This window comes from Carassius gibelio, chromosome B8, assembly GCF_023724105.1.
Source record: "Carassius gibelio isolate Cgi1373 ecotype wild population from Czech Republic chromosome B8, carGib1.2-hapl.c, whole genome shotgun sequence".
In the NCBI taxonomy this organism is placed as follows: domain Eukaryota; kingdom Metazoa; phylum Chordata; class Actinopteri; order Cypriniformes; family Cyprinidae; genus Carassius; species Carassius gibelio.
The window spans coordinates 5,691,228-5,710,167 of record NC_068403.1 but is presented as its reverse complement, the minus strand read 5'-3'; the positions used below and the strand labels follow the sequence as shown (position 1 = coordinate 5,710,167).

The window sequence follows — 18,940 nt, the reverse complement described above, 5'->3', positions numbered from 1 at the left end:
GATCTAGATTGAAAATACTACATACTCAATATTCAAAACTCCAAAGCTTTTATTTGATAACTTATAATGTGTAATTTCTATACAAAAGATGCCCCCACAATGAAAAAAATCACAAATATTAGAAATTTGGTGTGTTATACTGTGAAATGGGCTTTAGAAATTTGCGTAGCATTGACAGAAATAGACTATTTCTCAAACCAATTGAGTTGCTGTAATATTTCAGTTATTTACAGTTGACCATCTGATGGATTTCACTGAAATAATACAAGCATGATTGCAGGCCACACAGTAGCTCTGATAAACATGCTGCATTTAAGAAATTAGGCTGTACTGTCTGTGGCTTTCTGAAGCTGTTGATTCCAGCACTAGTAAAAGATCTCAGAAATAAATACTAGAATGAAGCCATTTAATTCCTGTAAAATAGTAAAAACTGAAGCTCTTTTTAAATGGATCATTGCATTCATTAAACCTTGTACAAAATGGAAGACTGCAGATGAGAAATAGATGAGTTCAAGCATTTGAGGAGCTGTTTTAGAAACAAACGGTCTATTTGTAAAGCGGATTACGAGAAATTTCAGCGTCACAGGTTCGTAAATCTCACAAATGCAGTCAAGAACACAACGGGTCATTTTTAATTGACAAATTCTATCATTTTCATACTAGCAGAATTTTGGAATGCTAAATTGTGATGAAAATGTCAAAATGCTTCTTTTTCTAATGTAATAGAAAATAAATAATTCCATATTGTTTCCTTTGTTTTTGATGTCTTTTGTTCTGGGCAGGTTTTGTGAGATTCACCTGTGTTATATTAGAACATACTGAAGGTATACAGTGACATTTATATAAATGTCATTAGAGTGCGAGTGCGATAAACTCTGTCCATTAAAATCCAAGGATTGCAATAAAGCACTTCACTTAATGGGAAGTGCAATTGAAAAAGCATTTTCTAGAAGATCTTTACGCAGCGGGCCAAATTAATTACAACACTGAGCAGCTGAGAAATGTTAATATGCAGTCAGAATAAACCGAGGGGAGTAGATTTCCCGTTGCCAAAGGAGCTACGCCTCCTTTTATTCAGAGGAAAAACCATGTAAATGGAAGCCAAATGTGTCCGATCTAACCTCAACTTTATAGTCAGCATTTATTCATATCAAAAGATGTGTATACAATTATATATTCAATCTATAATTAACAAAATAAAATGAAAGCTCCCACATTCCCAGCATCTGATCCAAATGATCAAAGATAATACAACATTTATGACGATACAAAAATACTGTACAGAGGTGCTTTAAAAATCATCCCGAAAAGAGCTCTATCCAGAAAGCACTTTGCTGAAATATTCTTATCGAGTTTGTTATAAACTGCACGCAATTAGTCAAAAAGAATATTTATATCTTGCTGTGCATTTCCTTTTTAATGAAGATAAAAAAGCTAATTCTCACTGGAAAACAGGCCTCCATTTGTGTCCCGCAACAGAGTGGCTTTTCCAAATCTCATGAGAGACGGAAAAAACAACCCATCACAAGAAAGAAAATAAAAATGGAAGACCTTTAGAATTATAATCTCTCACTCCACATTAGCATCTATTAATTCCGAAAATAAATAGTTCACGAGTGAGTGGACAGAAAGCTGTATCTCATTTACCTCCACCTATTTTTCCACCCACACCTTTTGACAAGATCTTTTGACAAGATAAACAGATTCATGATGCCAAACAGTGCAGCTGAAGGTTGTACGTTCAGATCAAACATCACCACAGTAAACAGCAGCTGAGCTAGCTCAGAAAAGCAAGCTTAGGAAAAAATAAAGAACACGTCGGTGACGATGAACTGTGGTGCAAACCTCATTCTCCGAATTCTCATCGTCACTGAAGCACGCCGCAGACAAATCAGTGCATGATCTCTGAATCCAACGATACCAGCCTAACCCGTTTCCTTGAGTTTGTCATACAGATAAAAAAAACAACACATAAATCTACATTCCCACCCCATGATGCTCGTGCACCAGCCTGAGAGAGGTGCCCCTGCCTTGCACTTCCTGTCGGAGTCAGAGCAGAGGCGAAGCTTCAAGTTTCTGTTGATTATGAAGTTGAGAGGGAGAAAGAATGAAGTGGATAGAAATCAGTCCGTCTCCATGCTGACACAGGAAGAGGCTCCATCCATGCCATCTTGGGTCTGGGATGAGACGTGGTTCTCGGGCTGGCTGGAGGAGGGGACGGGTGGAGGGACGGTGGGCTGGCGGATCTTGTCTTGGCGCTGGTAGAACAGAAGGTAGACGGCGCTGGTCTACAGGAATAGACGGAGAGTAAACATTACAGACCTATTGTATTTAAACACCATTCAAAAGTTTGGCTTTAGCATGTTTTTTTTATGTTTTTGAAAAGTATATCATGATTACCAAGGCTGCATTTATTTGATCAAATAAAATAAAAAATGTTTTATTATTAAATATTATTAAAATTTCAAATCACTGTTTTCTATTCAAATATATTTAAAAAAATAATTTATTCTTGTAATATTTTCAGCATCATTACTCCAGTCTTCAGTGTCACATGATCTTTCATAAATCATTCTTAAAAACATTTCTTATTAATATGAATGTTGAAAACACTACATTTTTTTTTTGGATGAATAGAAACAGTTTGTAACATTATAAATGTCTTACCTATCACTTTTAATAAATTGAATGCATCGTTGTGGATTAAAAATACCCCATATTGTGCTTATTAAATAGTTTGACTTGTTTATAAGGTAAAATAATGTGTAGCCTGATTGCACTGTAAGTCACTTGAGATAAATGTGTCTACTAAATGCATAAATGTAAATGTTTAGATGTACTTTTGTAAATCTACTTAAGCACTATATAGTCAACTTATGAATTGTATTTTCAATGATATTATAGCCAACTCTTAAATTACGCCCTGACATCACATGATCTCAATCTGGCAACCACCATGAGTTCATGTAGAGTAAATCAACTCTACTCTACTGTTATGACCATTTCTTGTGGATATCATTTTAAACAGACCAGTTTTTTTGACACATGTGGCCCGATCATTTCAGAGGATAAGAAAGTTATTGTATTTTGAGGAAAAACAAACATTTCATTTAAGAAGAACGTGCACTGGTGAGTCATACGCGGCAAGACCTAGGAAATGTAATAAAAACACATAATACGTCTATTTTGATTTCATGTTGATAATGCAAACCACAGAAAGGTGCATTCATCTCACCACTATTTGCTCCTCCCTTGCATAGGTCACCTTGCTGTCGTCAAAGTAATACCACTGACCGTTGTCCTTGTTCTGGGCGTAACTGGTATCTAGAAAGGGGAAAAAGGAAAATGTTTGTGCAATGTTTTTGTCACTAATCAAATGAGCATGCTGTTTAATGAAGGCTAAGAAACTGATGCATACAGTGTCCATCTCGGAGTCCGCCGAAGTGGTTGGACACAGAGATCAGGTCATATCTACAGGGAGGTTCAGTACTGTTCACGGCCTTCTTTAGGAGGAAACCCGAGAAGTCCAGATCCCTGCAGTCAGAGAGAGATGCTTTTCACCAGAGCAATAACAACATTTGAACCACATGAAAATGTAATAGAAAATGTAAAAATATAAAAGTTGCTCATCAATTTAAATATTTTAAGGATGTGAACGAACATTTATGACCCCATCACCATCACATCAAAAATAAAAGCATTTATAATTGCACAATACCTTTCAAAAAGATGTTTTCCTTCTTTTTTGAAAGACATTACTAATTTTATTCAGCAACGACACAAAAAACTGATCCCAAATTACAGTAAAGATATTAAAATATTATAAAAGACCTCCTTTTCAAATAACTGCTGTTATATTTAATTTTCTATTTATTAAAAATTCTTGAAAAACTGTATCGTGGTATCCACAAAAATATTAAATTACACAACTGTTTTCAATAATAATCAGAAATGTTTCTTAAGCAGCAAATCAGCATATTAGACTGATTTCTGAAGGATCATGTGACACTGAAGACTGGAAATTCAGCTTTGATCACACACAAATTAAATGTTTTATATATTCAAATAGAAAACATTATATTAAATTGTAAGTATATTTCACTATATTACTGTTTTGCTTTACATTTGATAACATAAATATAACCTTGGTGAGCAAAATTTACTTCTTTCAAAAACATGTAAAAATGTTACCAACCCACATTTTTGAAACCTAGTGTATGTATGTCTTCATCTTACCGCAGGGGGAACTCCACGATGGTATCCAGTTTCTCTCGAGAGTATTTTGTGTAGGAGAAGCGCTTTAAATGGATGATGAGAACCTCAGGCAAAGACCACAGATCCAATTTCTTAGTAGCAAGCTGATGCTTTTTACACGTTGGACAATACCTACAGACCATATGAACAAACACGAGTTATGTGTGCGGAGGAAGCAATCAGGCTCTTTAAATACAACAGTAATCATGAAACAGATGGTTATAGGTTTCTCTTTCTTCATGGTCATGAATAAAAAGAGCAGAATCTGTTATAGGTTTAAGTAGTAGATTACCAGGGGTTTTCCTCTTCCAGTGTCTCTACTGTGGTAAAGAGATCTATACATTCCTGCAGCTGCACTGTGATCTGCTGGTGAGGGACGTCCATGCTCTGATGCTTTATATATTTCTGCATACACATAAAAAACACGTTTGCAACAGAAATGCTGCAGTTTGCATAGCTCGAAAAAGACTCAAGGTTAGGTTTTGTAACAAAAGATGACAGAAATAATGGATTTTGATATGCATTCAATTAAAATTTATCAAATAAATACTGCATTTAAGCATATTTTGCACATTAAAAAGCTTTAAAAAAAAATCACTGTGATAGCAGACCAGTGGTTCCTGTTTTTGTACATTTTAAAAGCATGTGTGTTTATATTTATGTACATGATAAACTCTGGTGCTGCGTTGGGTTGAGAGCCACGGTTTAAAAAAATACACCTGACAAAGAAAAGATGCAGCGCTGGTTTAAAACACTTGATATTTAGTAACATTTTTTATTTTACTGCACTGACATTATCGGATGAGAACAAAACTTTCACTGAATTTAAGCAGAATAATGAAAATATTGTCTTCTGTACAGCTGAATTGAATTAGTCTCATAAAACAGTGCAACAATTATACTGTTATTTAACTGAACTGACACGATTTGGAAAATGACAGTAAGCCTTCTGAAGAGCTTCTTATAGCTAAATTGAACTTGTTTCACAATTGAGCTGCTTTACACCGTTACTGATCTGAATCAACACTGAACTGACCACACCTGAATAATGAATAATACAGTCTTTCTAAAAAAGCTTTACAGCAGGATTTGCATATTATCAATTCTGTTATTTTCCCTTGCTTTATGAAGTTGCTTTGAAACAATCTGTATTTTATAAAGCTCTACATAAGCGAAGGTGACCTAAATTGACTGCGGTTATGCAATACAGACGCATCACTGCATTAGGAGTAATACTTGACACAAAACTTCTAATGGAATAGACTGGATTGAGACGTATATGAGAGATTGCAATAATAGACAAAAAGCATTTTTAAGGATCAAAGAGTTCATTAGCAATCTTACCTCGGCTTCATTCTCATTGTAGTACTTCTTCTTCATGTCAGGGTCCCAGTCGATGGCGATGTATGGCTGAGCTAAACAGAAACAGTGAGTCACGCCATTAAGAGCAGGAACATTTCTACTTACGAACACTCAGAGTTAAAAGATACCATGTCTATGAAAAGATGCGAATTGAGCAGCCGGAGAGATAAAAGACACGCAATCTCAATTTGTTATGACCCTCACTTGTGCGCACATGACCCTGAAGTTGTACAAAGCATCAGAAGTGTCTGTAATAAACTGAGTTTCTCATTAGTATGTACTCACAGCTGAAGGAGAAGCCACCGTCCGCCTCTCCCATCCCTCGCTCCGTGGTGCCATTAGAGTTCACCGCCTGAATGGTAAAGAGGGCTTTTTTCTGCTTCTCAGTGTAGCGCCGTCTTCCCGGAAGCTTCTTGTTTGCCTGAGCACAAGTTGCGGCCTCCTCTTCTTCTTCCTCCTCGTCATCTTCGTCCTCTTCCTCCTTTGCCAAAGGCTCCACACCAGTACTTTGGTCCCCGTCGGTGGCATCTTGGGAGTTGGTGTCAGTGCTGCCGCATGCTGATTGGCCCTCCTCTGTACTGCTGCCCCGGTCCGGTTCGCTGCTCGACTCCTCCTCCTCAGCTCTCTCCTCCCCGTCGCTGCTCGGGCTGGCTTCTGATTGGCAGTTGTTCTGCTCTTCGGCATGGCCGCTTTCTTGAGTCTCCTCCTCTTTCTTGGATGGCCCTGCCTCCTCAGAGTCTTCCTCACCCTCATCTGTTCAGAAATGAACCATTGGTTGTACACACAATTATGGGGTCATTTCAAGATTTTGAAAGAAGTCTCTTATACTCATCAAAACTGCATCTATTTGATAAAAAAAGTAAAATAACAGTTATGTGAAATATTATTACTTTAAAATTACAGTTTTTATTTAAACATATCTAAAAATGTAATTTATTCCTGTGAATTTTCAGCATCATTAGAAATGATTCTAATATGCTGATCTGCTATTCAAGAAACATTTTGTTAAGAAACTTAAAAAATTAATATTTTAGTGGAAACTGGTATTTTATTGAAATTCTTTGATGAATAGAAAATAAAAAAGAACAGCATTTATTTGAAATAGAAATACTTTGTAAAATTCTAAATGGCTTTACCGTCACTTTTAGTGAATTTAATGCATCTTTGCAGAATAAAAGTATACATTTCCTTGATTCATACCATCACTAACTCCATTGGTTTGAGCCTTGTACAAATCTTCCTCATCTTCTTCTTCCTCCTCCTCTACTTCTTCTGAAGGGTCAAGGGGACGGACATATCGCCTGTGCAGGACACAATTATGACACATATGAATGGCAATCCAACTTTTAGCCATAAAAAAAAAAAAAAAAAAAAAAAAAAAAACTGATCATGACACATTTATGCACCCAAAAACCAGTGACCCTGAAATACAAATGCACAATAACAACATATTGAAGCAGTTAGTTACCAGATTTATACAAAGAAACTAATAATTCAATGCATCTACTGGCAATAAAATATGTACAAATTGTTTTAATAATCAATAAAATGCAGTAAAAAATGCATAAATAAAGGAAAAATACAAAGCATCTGTGTTCTGTATAATTTATGAATTTTGTTTCCAGGACTAATGGCATACATAGCAGCTAACAATTTTATAACCATATTAATATGACTATTTTGGTTTTATTGTAGAAATTATATCATAATGGTCATTGTATGCGTTAACCTTTTATAACTAAAAAATGTACAACGTATTAAAAACGAAACAATCCCAATATTTAATGAAAACTAGCTTGTTACAAACATGCATGACTGATTAGACTTACGCCAGTCTTTTGAGGATGAGCTGGTAGAGATCTTCTCGTGTGCACTGGGTGCGTGGCACAGACATCAGCAGCGGGTGACCGTACAGGGAGGTACCATAGTTGTTGCTTCCAGAGCCGTAATCTCTGTAATGGGAGCGTTCACGCATATAGATGGCCATAACCACCTCCTCACCATCCTTATCCACACAACCACTGCTCAGCTGATACCTGCGTCAACACATCACAAAACACATTTAGACTCAGCCGTTTGTCTCAAGATGCAGCTTTGATACATATTGTTCTCTTTTCTTAAAAGATGGTCTTGTAGCCCATTCTAGTCTTGTGAAGATCTACAATCTTGTCTCTCACATCATTTGGTAGCTCTTTGGTCTTTCCCAATGGTGTGGTATTGTACAAGGATTGTGTGGACAGGTGTCTTATACACCTAACGAGCTGACATTAGGAGTAACTTCTTAAAGTGGATCAATGCTTAATTCACTTACTGAAATGCAAATACATTTCTAACCTTTATATGATGTGTTTTTTCAGGATTTTTTGGTTGGTATTCTGTCTCTATCTTTTAAAATAAACCTACCATAAAAATTACAGACCTTTCATTTCTTTGTAAGTGAGGAAACTTACACAATCAGCAGGGGATCAAATAGATATTTCCCCCACTATGAATTCTATTTTGAAAATAAACTGCATTATATGAAAAGAAATCAAAAAATCTTAAAGGCTTGGAAAAGTCAGACACTAACAACAACTGAAAAAAAAGAATATGTATATATAATTTTATAAAGATATATATCATATCATAAATTACATTTATTATATAATATACAACATTTAAAGCTAAAGGCTCGGAAAACAATTTAAAAAAATATATAAATTGATTTTTATATAAATATACAATATTTAAAACTTAATGAACCAGGCTTTATAAAACCTGTATATTTGTGTGTTGGCATGTCTGTACGTTTAAAGCCGTTTACTCAGATTAGTTCTATCTTACACAAATATATCATCCCGGTCCAATATACAGCTTAAGGATTCGTCAGCCTGGTAAATCCTATAGAAGCGGTGATTGAAAACATCAGCCACAGCCATCTGTGAAGAGCAGATCATTTATTAGCCCAGAACAAATACAGCCTTTATCAGTAGTAAATCAAACTTATAATGGATACAAGGTCACAGCATCAACCAAACCAAGATTATAGCCAAAAGCCACTTGTAAACACAACTTGCCAGTGTTTTAAATGCGTAGTTAAAATGCTTGTTCGAACCTGGTTGGGAGGGACTCCTGTTGCCTGAGAGAGGGCAGTGCACAGGTCAATCACTCGGCCAGCTTTAGGTACAATCAGACGATACTGCAGAGGGAAGACAGACACAATTATCAGTCATCATGACGAATAAAACTCACAGTAAAGCACTGGTTTTACTGAATCCTTATTAAACTCTGTTCAACAGACTACTTGGCCCTAAGCAAAACTGGTTCTGATGATATCATGACACACCACCAGCTGGCTTCCTGTTTACAAACCTGCAGTGCTACATCATTCACATCTGCCAAACTCATAGCATGGACTCGCTCATAATAAACATGTATGTCATGCTGCACATATGCTGCTTTTCCTGCCAGAAGTGATGGAGCATTTTGGTATTTTTTTTTTTTATTTATTTATTTTTTTTTAAGTATATGACTTAACTTCTTAAAGTGGATCAATACTTAATTCACTTATTGAAATGCAAATCAATTTCTAACCTTTATATGATGTGTTTTTTCTGGATTTTTTGGTTGGTATTCTGTCTTTATCTGTTAAAATAAACCTATCATAAAAATTACAGACCTTTCATTTCTTTGTAACGGGGAACAGCAGGGGATCAAATAAATATTTCCGCCCCTATGAATTATATTTTGAAAATAAACTCTATTATATGAAAAGAAATCAAAAAATAATAAACATGTATGTCATGCTGCACATATGCTGCTTTTCCTGCCAAAAGTGACGGAGCATTTTGGTATTTTTTATTTATTTATTATTATTATTTTTTTTTAAGTATATGACTTAATACAAACCTGGGTGGGTTTGGCCATGGGATCCAGCGACACATAGAACACCTCCATGACCCTCTCCTTACTAACAGGTAAGGGCACGCTCAAGTAGCAGAAGGGGTCGAAGGTCACAGAGACCTTGTTGCATTCGGGGCACACCAGCGTCGACTTAAACAACCCGTGGAATGTGTCGACGATGACCGAATCGTTCCGCCGCAAATGGTTGCGCCATGCTTCCTCAGCAACTTCCTGCAATACACAAATAGAAATGTGATTCCCATAGCAACACTTTGTTTTGATGTGGAGTTATAAACATTGTTACACTTAAAAGGTTGACCAATAGTGGATTTAACAGAGACTAAAGCTGGAAAAACGGGTAAAAAAAAGATAAAACAAAATAGTAATAAGCTTATTTATTATTATTATTATATGATGAATGAAAATTTTTAAAATGAAAAAGAACAAAATGTATTCAAAATAGAATTTTTTTGTAACAATATACACCACCAATCAAAAGTAAAAAAAAAAAAAAAAGTTTTTGTGCCAAAAAAAAGTTTTAATCCAACAATCCTGAAAAAACTTACACAATTACTAATACTGACTAATTAACTTATTAACCATGGAAATGTAATTATGAAATAATAAAAATGTATTATTCCATAAAATAAAATAGTAAAAAATTAATTACTTTTATTTTCACATTTACTCTGTTTGGTTGTAAACAAGAGTGACAACAGCATTTAATAAATGAACTATCGATAAAGTGACACACGTGACACTGATAAATATGGTGTGTACTAGTGTGTGTGTGTAAAAGGTACCTGGTCAGGTCTTCCATCAGCATCCCTGAGTTCAATATACTCCTTCTTTTTGACCCTGTTGAGGTCTTCATGTAGACCGTCCAACAGGAAAGACAGCAGCTCCTGAGAGTCGTGTTGCTGGTAGCCCAGAAACTGTGATGCAAAGTGGCCAACCTTGGTCTGCAAAGACACACACACACAATGCTGCTTAATTTCTGTACTATTAATGGAGCAAAACTATTATGAATATTAGAATTCGAACCAGATTTGAAATGGACCAATTGATTTCAGCTCCACTGGTGTGGTTTTGCGCTACAAAATGGCAATGCATAGTGATGATCACTACAACTACGTTACCTTAAATACCCGAGGAACCACAGAATAGTGCCTGCCTGACCACATCTGTTTGATAACATCTGCGTAGGCTTCAGCAATTTCTCCCTTCATGCCCAGAGGGTTGGTGAAGTTCAGCTCCTCCAGATACGAGTTCCTCAGAAAATACTCAGTCAGTGGTGGCGTGTTACTCAGACACTGTGGGGGAAATGCACAATTCATTTCAAGAAAAGCCTTTTGTAGAAGTTATGTGACTGAGTGTTCAACAATCCATGACCTCTGACCTGTAAAGCCGAGTTCATGAAGCAGGTGTTGCCTAGGTTTGTGAGGCCACACACTCCAGGAGGCCCTCGATACGAGTCCTCGTCAGCAGAGTTCCGCCTAGAGACACAAAATTCCATATCAGTTCCAAATATCCAATAAAAGTGACTTTCAGAGCTCAGTGAGCTGCCCATCTAAACAGCATTTTTGTGCTAAGAATCTTACAGTGACTTACTAGTAGGTTTATAATGTTAGTAAAACCTTTTGCTGCACAACCAGTTATAATTTATATTCATACAACTATTTTCGATTTTTCTCTATTTGACAGTTAAAATGAGACATTTAGGGATAGGTTATCATTAAGAATTCAGTGTAACCGGCATTTGTTATTTTTTTAGCACTTTTGCAAACCATTCCATATAATCCAGGACTATAAAATATATTATATTAATGTAAACTATAACACTGGCCAGCATGCATACAGTACAGTCACGTACAGCAATATTCACTATATACAAAACTTCACTGCATTATTACATTGTCACAAAGAAAACAAACAGCATGGGTAATTGTAATTCTATTACAGAACAAAATATATATTTATTATCGTCCAGTTCTATATAAAATGTTGGAAATATAAGTACATGCAAATTCATCTGCATAAATATAGTACACTCATGTAATGTGATGCATACTATACTTTTATTGTCACCAAATGTCACAAAACAACATTATTTCCCTAATCTGCTAAATGGGACTAGAAGACATTATGATATAGACACTGTGTTGCACAAGCTATGAAAATCCTTTCTAATATACAACATGGGTCTAAAATGACCCGAATTCATTTCCTATTCTATTTCATCTTTGAAATCAGTTAATTCCAGCATTAAATATTCCCTGATCTATAAATTCCATTATGCATGAATATTCAAAATATAATTTTATAATGACCACAAATTAATATTAGATTTTTTTTTCTAGGTTTTTTGTTACCACATCATGTTTACACACATGGGTCAAAAATGACCCATCTATCTAAGCATGATAAAACTAAACAATATTGACATTTTTTTTTTTTTATAATTATTTTAGCAGTTATTTAGACCAACCCATTTAACACTTGAAATATATTTATCTGTCGCTTTGTCGCACATAACATACACATATCACTGATGGCCGATAACACAGAAATTGAACTGTCTGTGGTGCAACTGTAGTGAATGGGACCGAATAGATGAAAATAAAACTAACAAAATAAAATCACACTCAAATTGCCATCTCAGTGCTTACATGCCTCACAAATGACAACTACAGGTTTGTGCTCCTTACAAAAAGGCCTCACACTGAACACCAGGGGCAGATCCTGCACCTCTTTCTCTTCGACTGACCCTTCTGTCGGATGCAAACCTGTGGCTGGGTGGTGATGGTGTTTTGTTTTTTTATCCCACATCTTCCCATTGACTCTGTAAATGTGGTTTTGAAGGTGGGGTGTGTCCTCCAAACACCTCTTTCTATGTGGAACGACAAGCTCCTTGCTAAATAGCTGTCATGCATTGGTCACACCACACACAATCAAGGTTGGTTTAGACAAGGGGTGGCCAACGTCTGCCCTGGAGAGCCACAGTCCTGCAGAGTTTTGCTTCAACCTTGATAAAAACCCAGCAGCTTGTTGTTTTCTAGTAACCTTTAGACCTTGAGTAGCTTGTTCAGGTGTGTTTGATTAGGGTTGGAGCTCAACTCTGCAGGACTGTGTGGATCTGTAGGCACCGAAGGTGAACATCTACCACACTGTACCACAGCACCATGGGACTACCTCTGTGTAGGTGCAAACCATTTTTACTAAATCTTTTGGACTGGGCCTGAGGACTCATCAGACATCAAATGAGTCTTCTTCATCTAGGAGACCTGGATTTACACCCACAACTCCAAACTGACCCCGCGGCACACAGTCTATGTCACATCAAGTATTTCATGCTCTGATTCAGGACTAAGAATTGCCTGATCTTCCTCATCATTCAGCATCTCTACAAACATTTCAGCCGTTAATCTTCTAGAATGTCTGGAATAAGCTATACTAACCAGCAGTTGATCATGTATATACTGATTATATATTGTCACTGTCAGACAAAAACCTTTTATGTACAAAACAATTACTTTTCAGGACCACAACACAGACATAAAGGGTGACCAATTGTACGGATTTGACAAAAAAATTTAAAGGATGAAACATTGAGAAACTAGGTTTCTGCCTGACAGCAATGATATATCCTTGTATAAAATAATTTATTATTTTGACTCATTTTGTTGACTTAGCTAACATTTGCTAGTTAAAATAGAATATGCCAACAAAAAGCAAGATAATGGTATTGGACATGTTTCTCTTTCTCACTCGTAGATTTCAAGGTCAAGGCAACATTAACCCAACATTCAAACATTTTATCCAGTTATATTTCACAATACATAAAATATTTTCAGTGGTAATAAATTATAAAATAAGTCTAAATGCATCAATTATACAAAAGCAGCCATGCTGAGCTGTGAAATGTGGAGCAGGTGAATAGTTTTCTGCAGTAAATACGTTCCTACTTGCAAAAAATTACCAAATGTTTCTATTTTCGACTTGCGTGTGTAAAATTCATTTAGAAATACAACAACAGTGTTTGATGACAATGAAAAGACAAATAAACATAATTATTTGTGGAAATCAAAAACAAGATATTTAATGAATACCTGAAATAATAAATAATAAAATGCATTTTTTTCAGAGATTCAGCAAATAATCACTCATCCCTAACTGAAATAACACAGGAAATGAATACGGGTCATTTTAGAACCATGCTGTGCATTATAGGGGTAGTGACACAAAAACGATGCTGCTTTGAAATAATGTGCTTTCAAAAAGCGCTATATGGATCAATTTGTCTTGACTATAATACAATGCTTTGTGACACTGTAATAGACCATCACATCATAAAGTTGTGAAAGTGCAGATCAAGTCATTTTGCAGCCAAGGTTCAATTAATGGTCTTTTGATTTGGGAAACTGAAAGATTTATAGTGCAAAAACCAAATATTCCTCATGATAAGACTCTTTAAAACCTGCTATAATGGTTTATTTTTTTTATTGGACTCTGGCATAGAAGGCATAAATGATTATTTTTGATAGTTCATTTGACTTATATCAAAGTTGATTTGTGCTACACTGATCACATTTGGCTTGCCATTTCTATAGGATATAAGCATTTAACCTACTACAACTAGCAACCAATGTAAATGAATGGGGCTGATGATGCATACGTGGTTGATTGAGCATTTTGTGCTTTAGACTTGTGTCTTTTTTCATTTTCCTAAACAAAAACAGAAAGGAAACCTGCATTAATGCACGAGAGAAGGAAGCTGGTGTCTTCATACTCACATGATCTGAGGCCTAGATGTGGGCCACGTACCATCCGCATTCCTGATCTCCATAATCACTGTCTGCAGAGTGAGCAGAGCGTGTTAGGACACAGCACACACAAACACACACACACACACACACACACACACACAAACACACAAACACACAAACACATGCAGGGTGGCCTATGATAGAGCATTCATTTAATAGTAACAATGTTTGTTGATATGACAAACCTGCCAGGTGAGGTTGCAGGCAGTGCTTATAACAGTAAATGTCCCCAAGTGGTTACATAACATAACAGATAACCAGAGTTTAAATGGAAGGTGTGTATTTTACCATGCCGGAGCTGAGGCAGGTGTCTAGGACAGTCATGTTAAGGTTGCGTAGCCTCTCTGAGCTTGTATCTGTACTCCTCATCCACAGTCGGCTCTCAGCAGTCTCTGACACGTTAAAATCCTGCCGTATCTTTTGATGTATAGCGTCTATCAAACACAGATACACATGTGAGAGATTTACACACATACACGTAAACCTCAGATACACCAGGCTGCCAATATCCTGAGGGGTTTCACACATCTGTTTACAAAACATAATTACATGCCAAAAATAAAAGAAGATCTGTGAGAACAATGTTCTGTAAATTAACTGGCAATCCAGAGTTTTTTTTAGCTTAACATTTGGTGTGCCAAAGAAGACATTTCAAGACATTTAAACAACTTAATGCTTTTCTTAATGCTTTTTCAAATAACAACAATCTATTTAATCAAGGAACCCGTACGAAAAATATTAATGCACAATTCAAAAATATATAATAATAAATCAGTAACAAATCAGCATATTAGAATCATTTTTAAATGTGACATTGATCATCAATGGAATAAACTACATTTTAAAACATATTCGAATAGAAAACAGTTATTGTAAATGTTAATATTAATTCACAATATTACTGTTTTTGTTTTGTTAGTAAATAAATGCAGCCTCGAAGAACATAAACTTCTTTCAAAAAGTGTACTGACCCTAAACTTTTGAACGGCAGTGTATTCCATGAATTTGAACAGCGAACAGAACATACACATCATTAGAAGATCTTAACATCACAAACTGAGCTTAGCACAGAGAATGCAAACTTCAAAGATACATATCGTTTACAGTGTTGCTGGAAAGAGGACCGAATTTATTTTTACTTATTTTGCGTTATTTAAAACAGAAGCCCTAGTGGCGATATTCATTGCAGTGATTTTAAATGCAGAAAGCACTGTATCTTTAATAAGTCATTTTTAAGTGTCCAAATACTTTTCTTTTTCTATCCATCAACAACCTCTACTCACGTATCTTGTCTGCTCGACTGAAGCTTGCAGATACAGTACTCTCCATGTTGCTAGAAAGACAGAGGTAGATCTCCACAGGGTAGACCTCTACTTTAACAGTGCTGGGAAGATCAACAACCTGCAAAGAGAAGAAGATGATTTCACATCATCCTCAAATAATGACAAACACCGCCGATTCTGAATTTAACATCTCATTTAATTTTAATAGAAAGAAAAGTTAACACTACCTTTCTCTCCAAAGGAGGTTGATCGTCCATCATGTCATACCATGACAAAAGTTTATGCCAGGCTTCTGCAGGGACCAGGACAAAGTCCTCATTTTCCGACAGCCTCTCTTTCAGATGATAGGAATCCAGATCTACAGAAAGCATACATAGTATTTCAAAACATCTTCTACCTCCACAATTATTGAAGGAATTGTTCACCAAAAAATTTACATTTGCTGAAAATTTTCAGTTCAAGATGTTGATGAGTTTGTTTCTTCATCAGAACAGATTTGGAGAAATGTAGCATTACATCACTTGCTTACCAATAGGTCCTCTGCAGTGAATGGGTGCCGTCAGAATGAGATTCCAAACAGCTGATAAAAACATAACAATGATCCACAAGTAATGCAAATAACTTCATTGCATCAATTAACATCTTGTAAAGCAAGATTGTTTTTAAGAAGCAAATTCATTATTACAGTATTTTTAACTTTAAACCATTGCTTCCAATACAAGTCCTAAAATAAGTCCTAAGTCCTAAAAAAAGGCCTCTATACAATAACTATGGATTATAGACTCATATTAACATATGGATTTGTTTCTTACTAACATGTATCTTTTAACTTTACAAAATGTTAATTAGTGGACTTGATTTGTGTGGATTACTTGTGGATTATTGTGATGTTTTTATCAGCTGTTTGGACTCTCATTCTGACGGCACCCATTCACTGCAGAGGAACCGCTGGTGAGTAAATGACATAAAACTACATCTGTTTTGTTGAAGAAACAAACTTAATCTTGGATGGCTTGACGGCGAGTAACTTTTCAGCAATTTTTTTTTTTTTTGTGAACTACTCCTTTAAGCGAACAGATCTGCAGAGAACAAGACATTAAATGGTTCATGGTGCTACTATGGCATATTGTGTATAACATCACACAGAATAGCAGAACTTACCTTCATAGAGCTCAGTGTTATCAATTTTCCCGGGATAGGAGGAAGAATTTTGGTCCCCGGCATGTACATACTCTTTCCACTGATCATACCATCTTTTATCCAACAAATACCTGCAATACAAACACATGCATCTTTCACATTCAATCCTGATTGGTTGTGTCAGTCCAGCATCATTTAATGAGCTTTAGGACAAATCTGTTTAATGTAAACTGTAAAGGGCGCCAGTGTCAGACATGGATTAAGACACCAACCACTTGTCATTTGACTTGAAGGACGAGAAGGAAATACAGCAGTTCTGTCTTTCCTGTCCGAGGAACAAACACAAACCGAAAGTAACTTTCCCATAACAGACTGACACACCTTCTAGAGATGGAAGTGAAACTTAAAACAACTGCATTAATGACTTGGACACCATAAAACTTAATCATGTTCACGTTTCCTTTATGAAAATTAAAAGAAGTTAAAGCGTTTAAAGCGGGTAAGTTAGAGTTGATGGTGTTAGAATCTGGTAAGACAAGCAACCTGTCAAAACTTAATGATGCCAAGGAAGCTGTTAACCAGGAAACCCGATCTATAATTAGGCCTGAAAACTGACCTGTACGTTAGTTTCCTTCTTTAATTTGATATCTGAATCATTTAATTCTCTATCACATTGGCAAGGCTGCAATAAAACCCTTGAGAACCTGAAGACCCTCGAACCGCACAAGCTCTAGAGCGTTATAAGTTTTACAGAGTTCTGTCAATGATTTATGCGTGTTGTTGTTTATTGAATGTTTGTTTGTTTGTTATTAAGTCTGAAGTTTCCCTCACCAGCTGTCTCCGGCCCGTAGCTGCTGCTGGTTCAGTTTGTCGATCTCCCGCCACTGGGTCTCTAGTCCCGGTGGCTCCGTGGACGATCCGGTGCTGCTGTTCGCAGCCATAATCACTCAGAAAATCCGAAAAGCGCCGTTAAAGCCGCATAGACACAGCGGAATGTTTTGACGCAGGAAGTAGGAAGCGGTTAGAATGACAACTTCCGCCCTGCTAGGAACTCCAGGGAGTGGCGTACGACGAGAGGGCGTGTGTAAAGGAAGAAGCGTTTGATCAAATCTGCTAAATAAATCTAAAAAGATATGACCAGTATCTTCCCACTTTAACAAAATGCATCCTAAACATTCCATCTGATATTTGTTTTATTTAATCCTGCAATTTAATTCAGCAAAATTCGATTTTATTTATTTATACTACCTTTATATATACTGTTTATTTATAGATTCGTTATTATGAATCTATAAATACAAATTTATGCATGAACTATTTTTCCATTTAATTTTTGTAACCGCTATTGCTTAAACGTTTAACTATTAAATGTAAAATATCAATATCTAAATATTATAATATAATATAATATAATATAATATAATATAATATAATATAATATAATATTCAAACACTGGAAATGGGAAATATTTTTAGTGCAGCATGTTATGCATTACTATATAAATTCAGCTTATATAGATAAAATTTAATTTATACAATTATATTAAATTACATTAAAATTAAATTTATGCATTTAGCAGACGATTTTATCCAAAGCGACTTACAGTGCATTCAGGCTAACATTTTTTTTACCTGACATGTATATATTATATTTATTTATACATTTATTTTAAAATATATACATTTTCGTAATTAATTATTATTGTGTTAATTAATTTAACTGTTAACTATTATTGTTGTAAAATGCTGAAAAATGTCCCCATAAATCAGCTATAATGTATTTATAAGAAATTAGTAGTAGTAGGTTACAGTATGTCACGATAATATTCAAACACTTAAACCTTTAAAATGGACATTTAATTTGGCATGTACAGTGCTACATGATATGTATTCAGCTATTACTAATATAGATTAATAAAAAGCATTAAAATGACTTAATTTCTTCATTCTTGTTATCAGAGAATGGGTGTTAGGCATAGACTGTATAAAAACAGGTGTTAGGTTATGCAAGTAACCTAAAGTTTTGGCTGTAGGACCATGTAATTGGCACAAGATGGCAGTGTTTGACAAAATACACAGACACTAGTGACTCGAATAACTTCATTACCCAGAAATTGATTGATTTATTGATTAATAAAGGACCTTTTAACTAATCTGATTAATCTTGTAGTATATCATTTGGGTTTTCAGTGT

At 35.5% G+C, this 18,940-nt stretch overlaps 1 protein-coding gene across 1 annotated transcript; it reads right to left on the bottom strand.

Annotated features, from left to right (window-relative positions):
* Window positions 1-31: 31 nt before the first annotated feature.
* Window positions 32-17,789, bottom strand: LOC127963433 (ubiquitin carboxyl-terminal hydrolase 11). Its single transcript, XM_052563353.1, has 21 exons — window positions 17,579-17,789; window positions 16,769-16,878; window positions 15,835-15,965; window positions 15,608-15,725; window positions 14,613-14,758; window positions 14,292-14,353; window positions 10,898-10,994; window positions 10,638-10,811; window positions 10,302-10,460; window positions 9,505-9,729; window positions 8,711-8,794; window positions 8,440-8,534; window positions 7,446-7,652; window positions 6,817-6,917; window positions 5,902-6,369; window positions 5,599-5,669; window positions 4,547-4,659; window positions 4,237-4,386; window positions 3,419-3,534; window positions 3,236-3,324; window positions 32-2,288 (listed from the first exon to the last, which is right to left on the bottom strand). The coding sequence occupies exons 1-21, from the start codon at window positions 17,686-17,688 to the stop codon at window positions 2,124-2,126; spliced, it is 2,991 nt and encodes a 996-aa protein (XP_052419313.1). The 5' UTR covers window positions 17,689-17,789; the 3' UTR covers window positions 32-2,123.
* Between the last annotated feature and the right edge of the window lie 1,151 nt (window positions 17,790-18,940).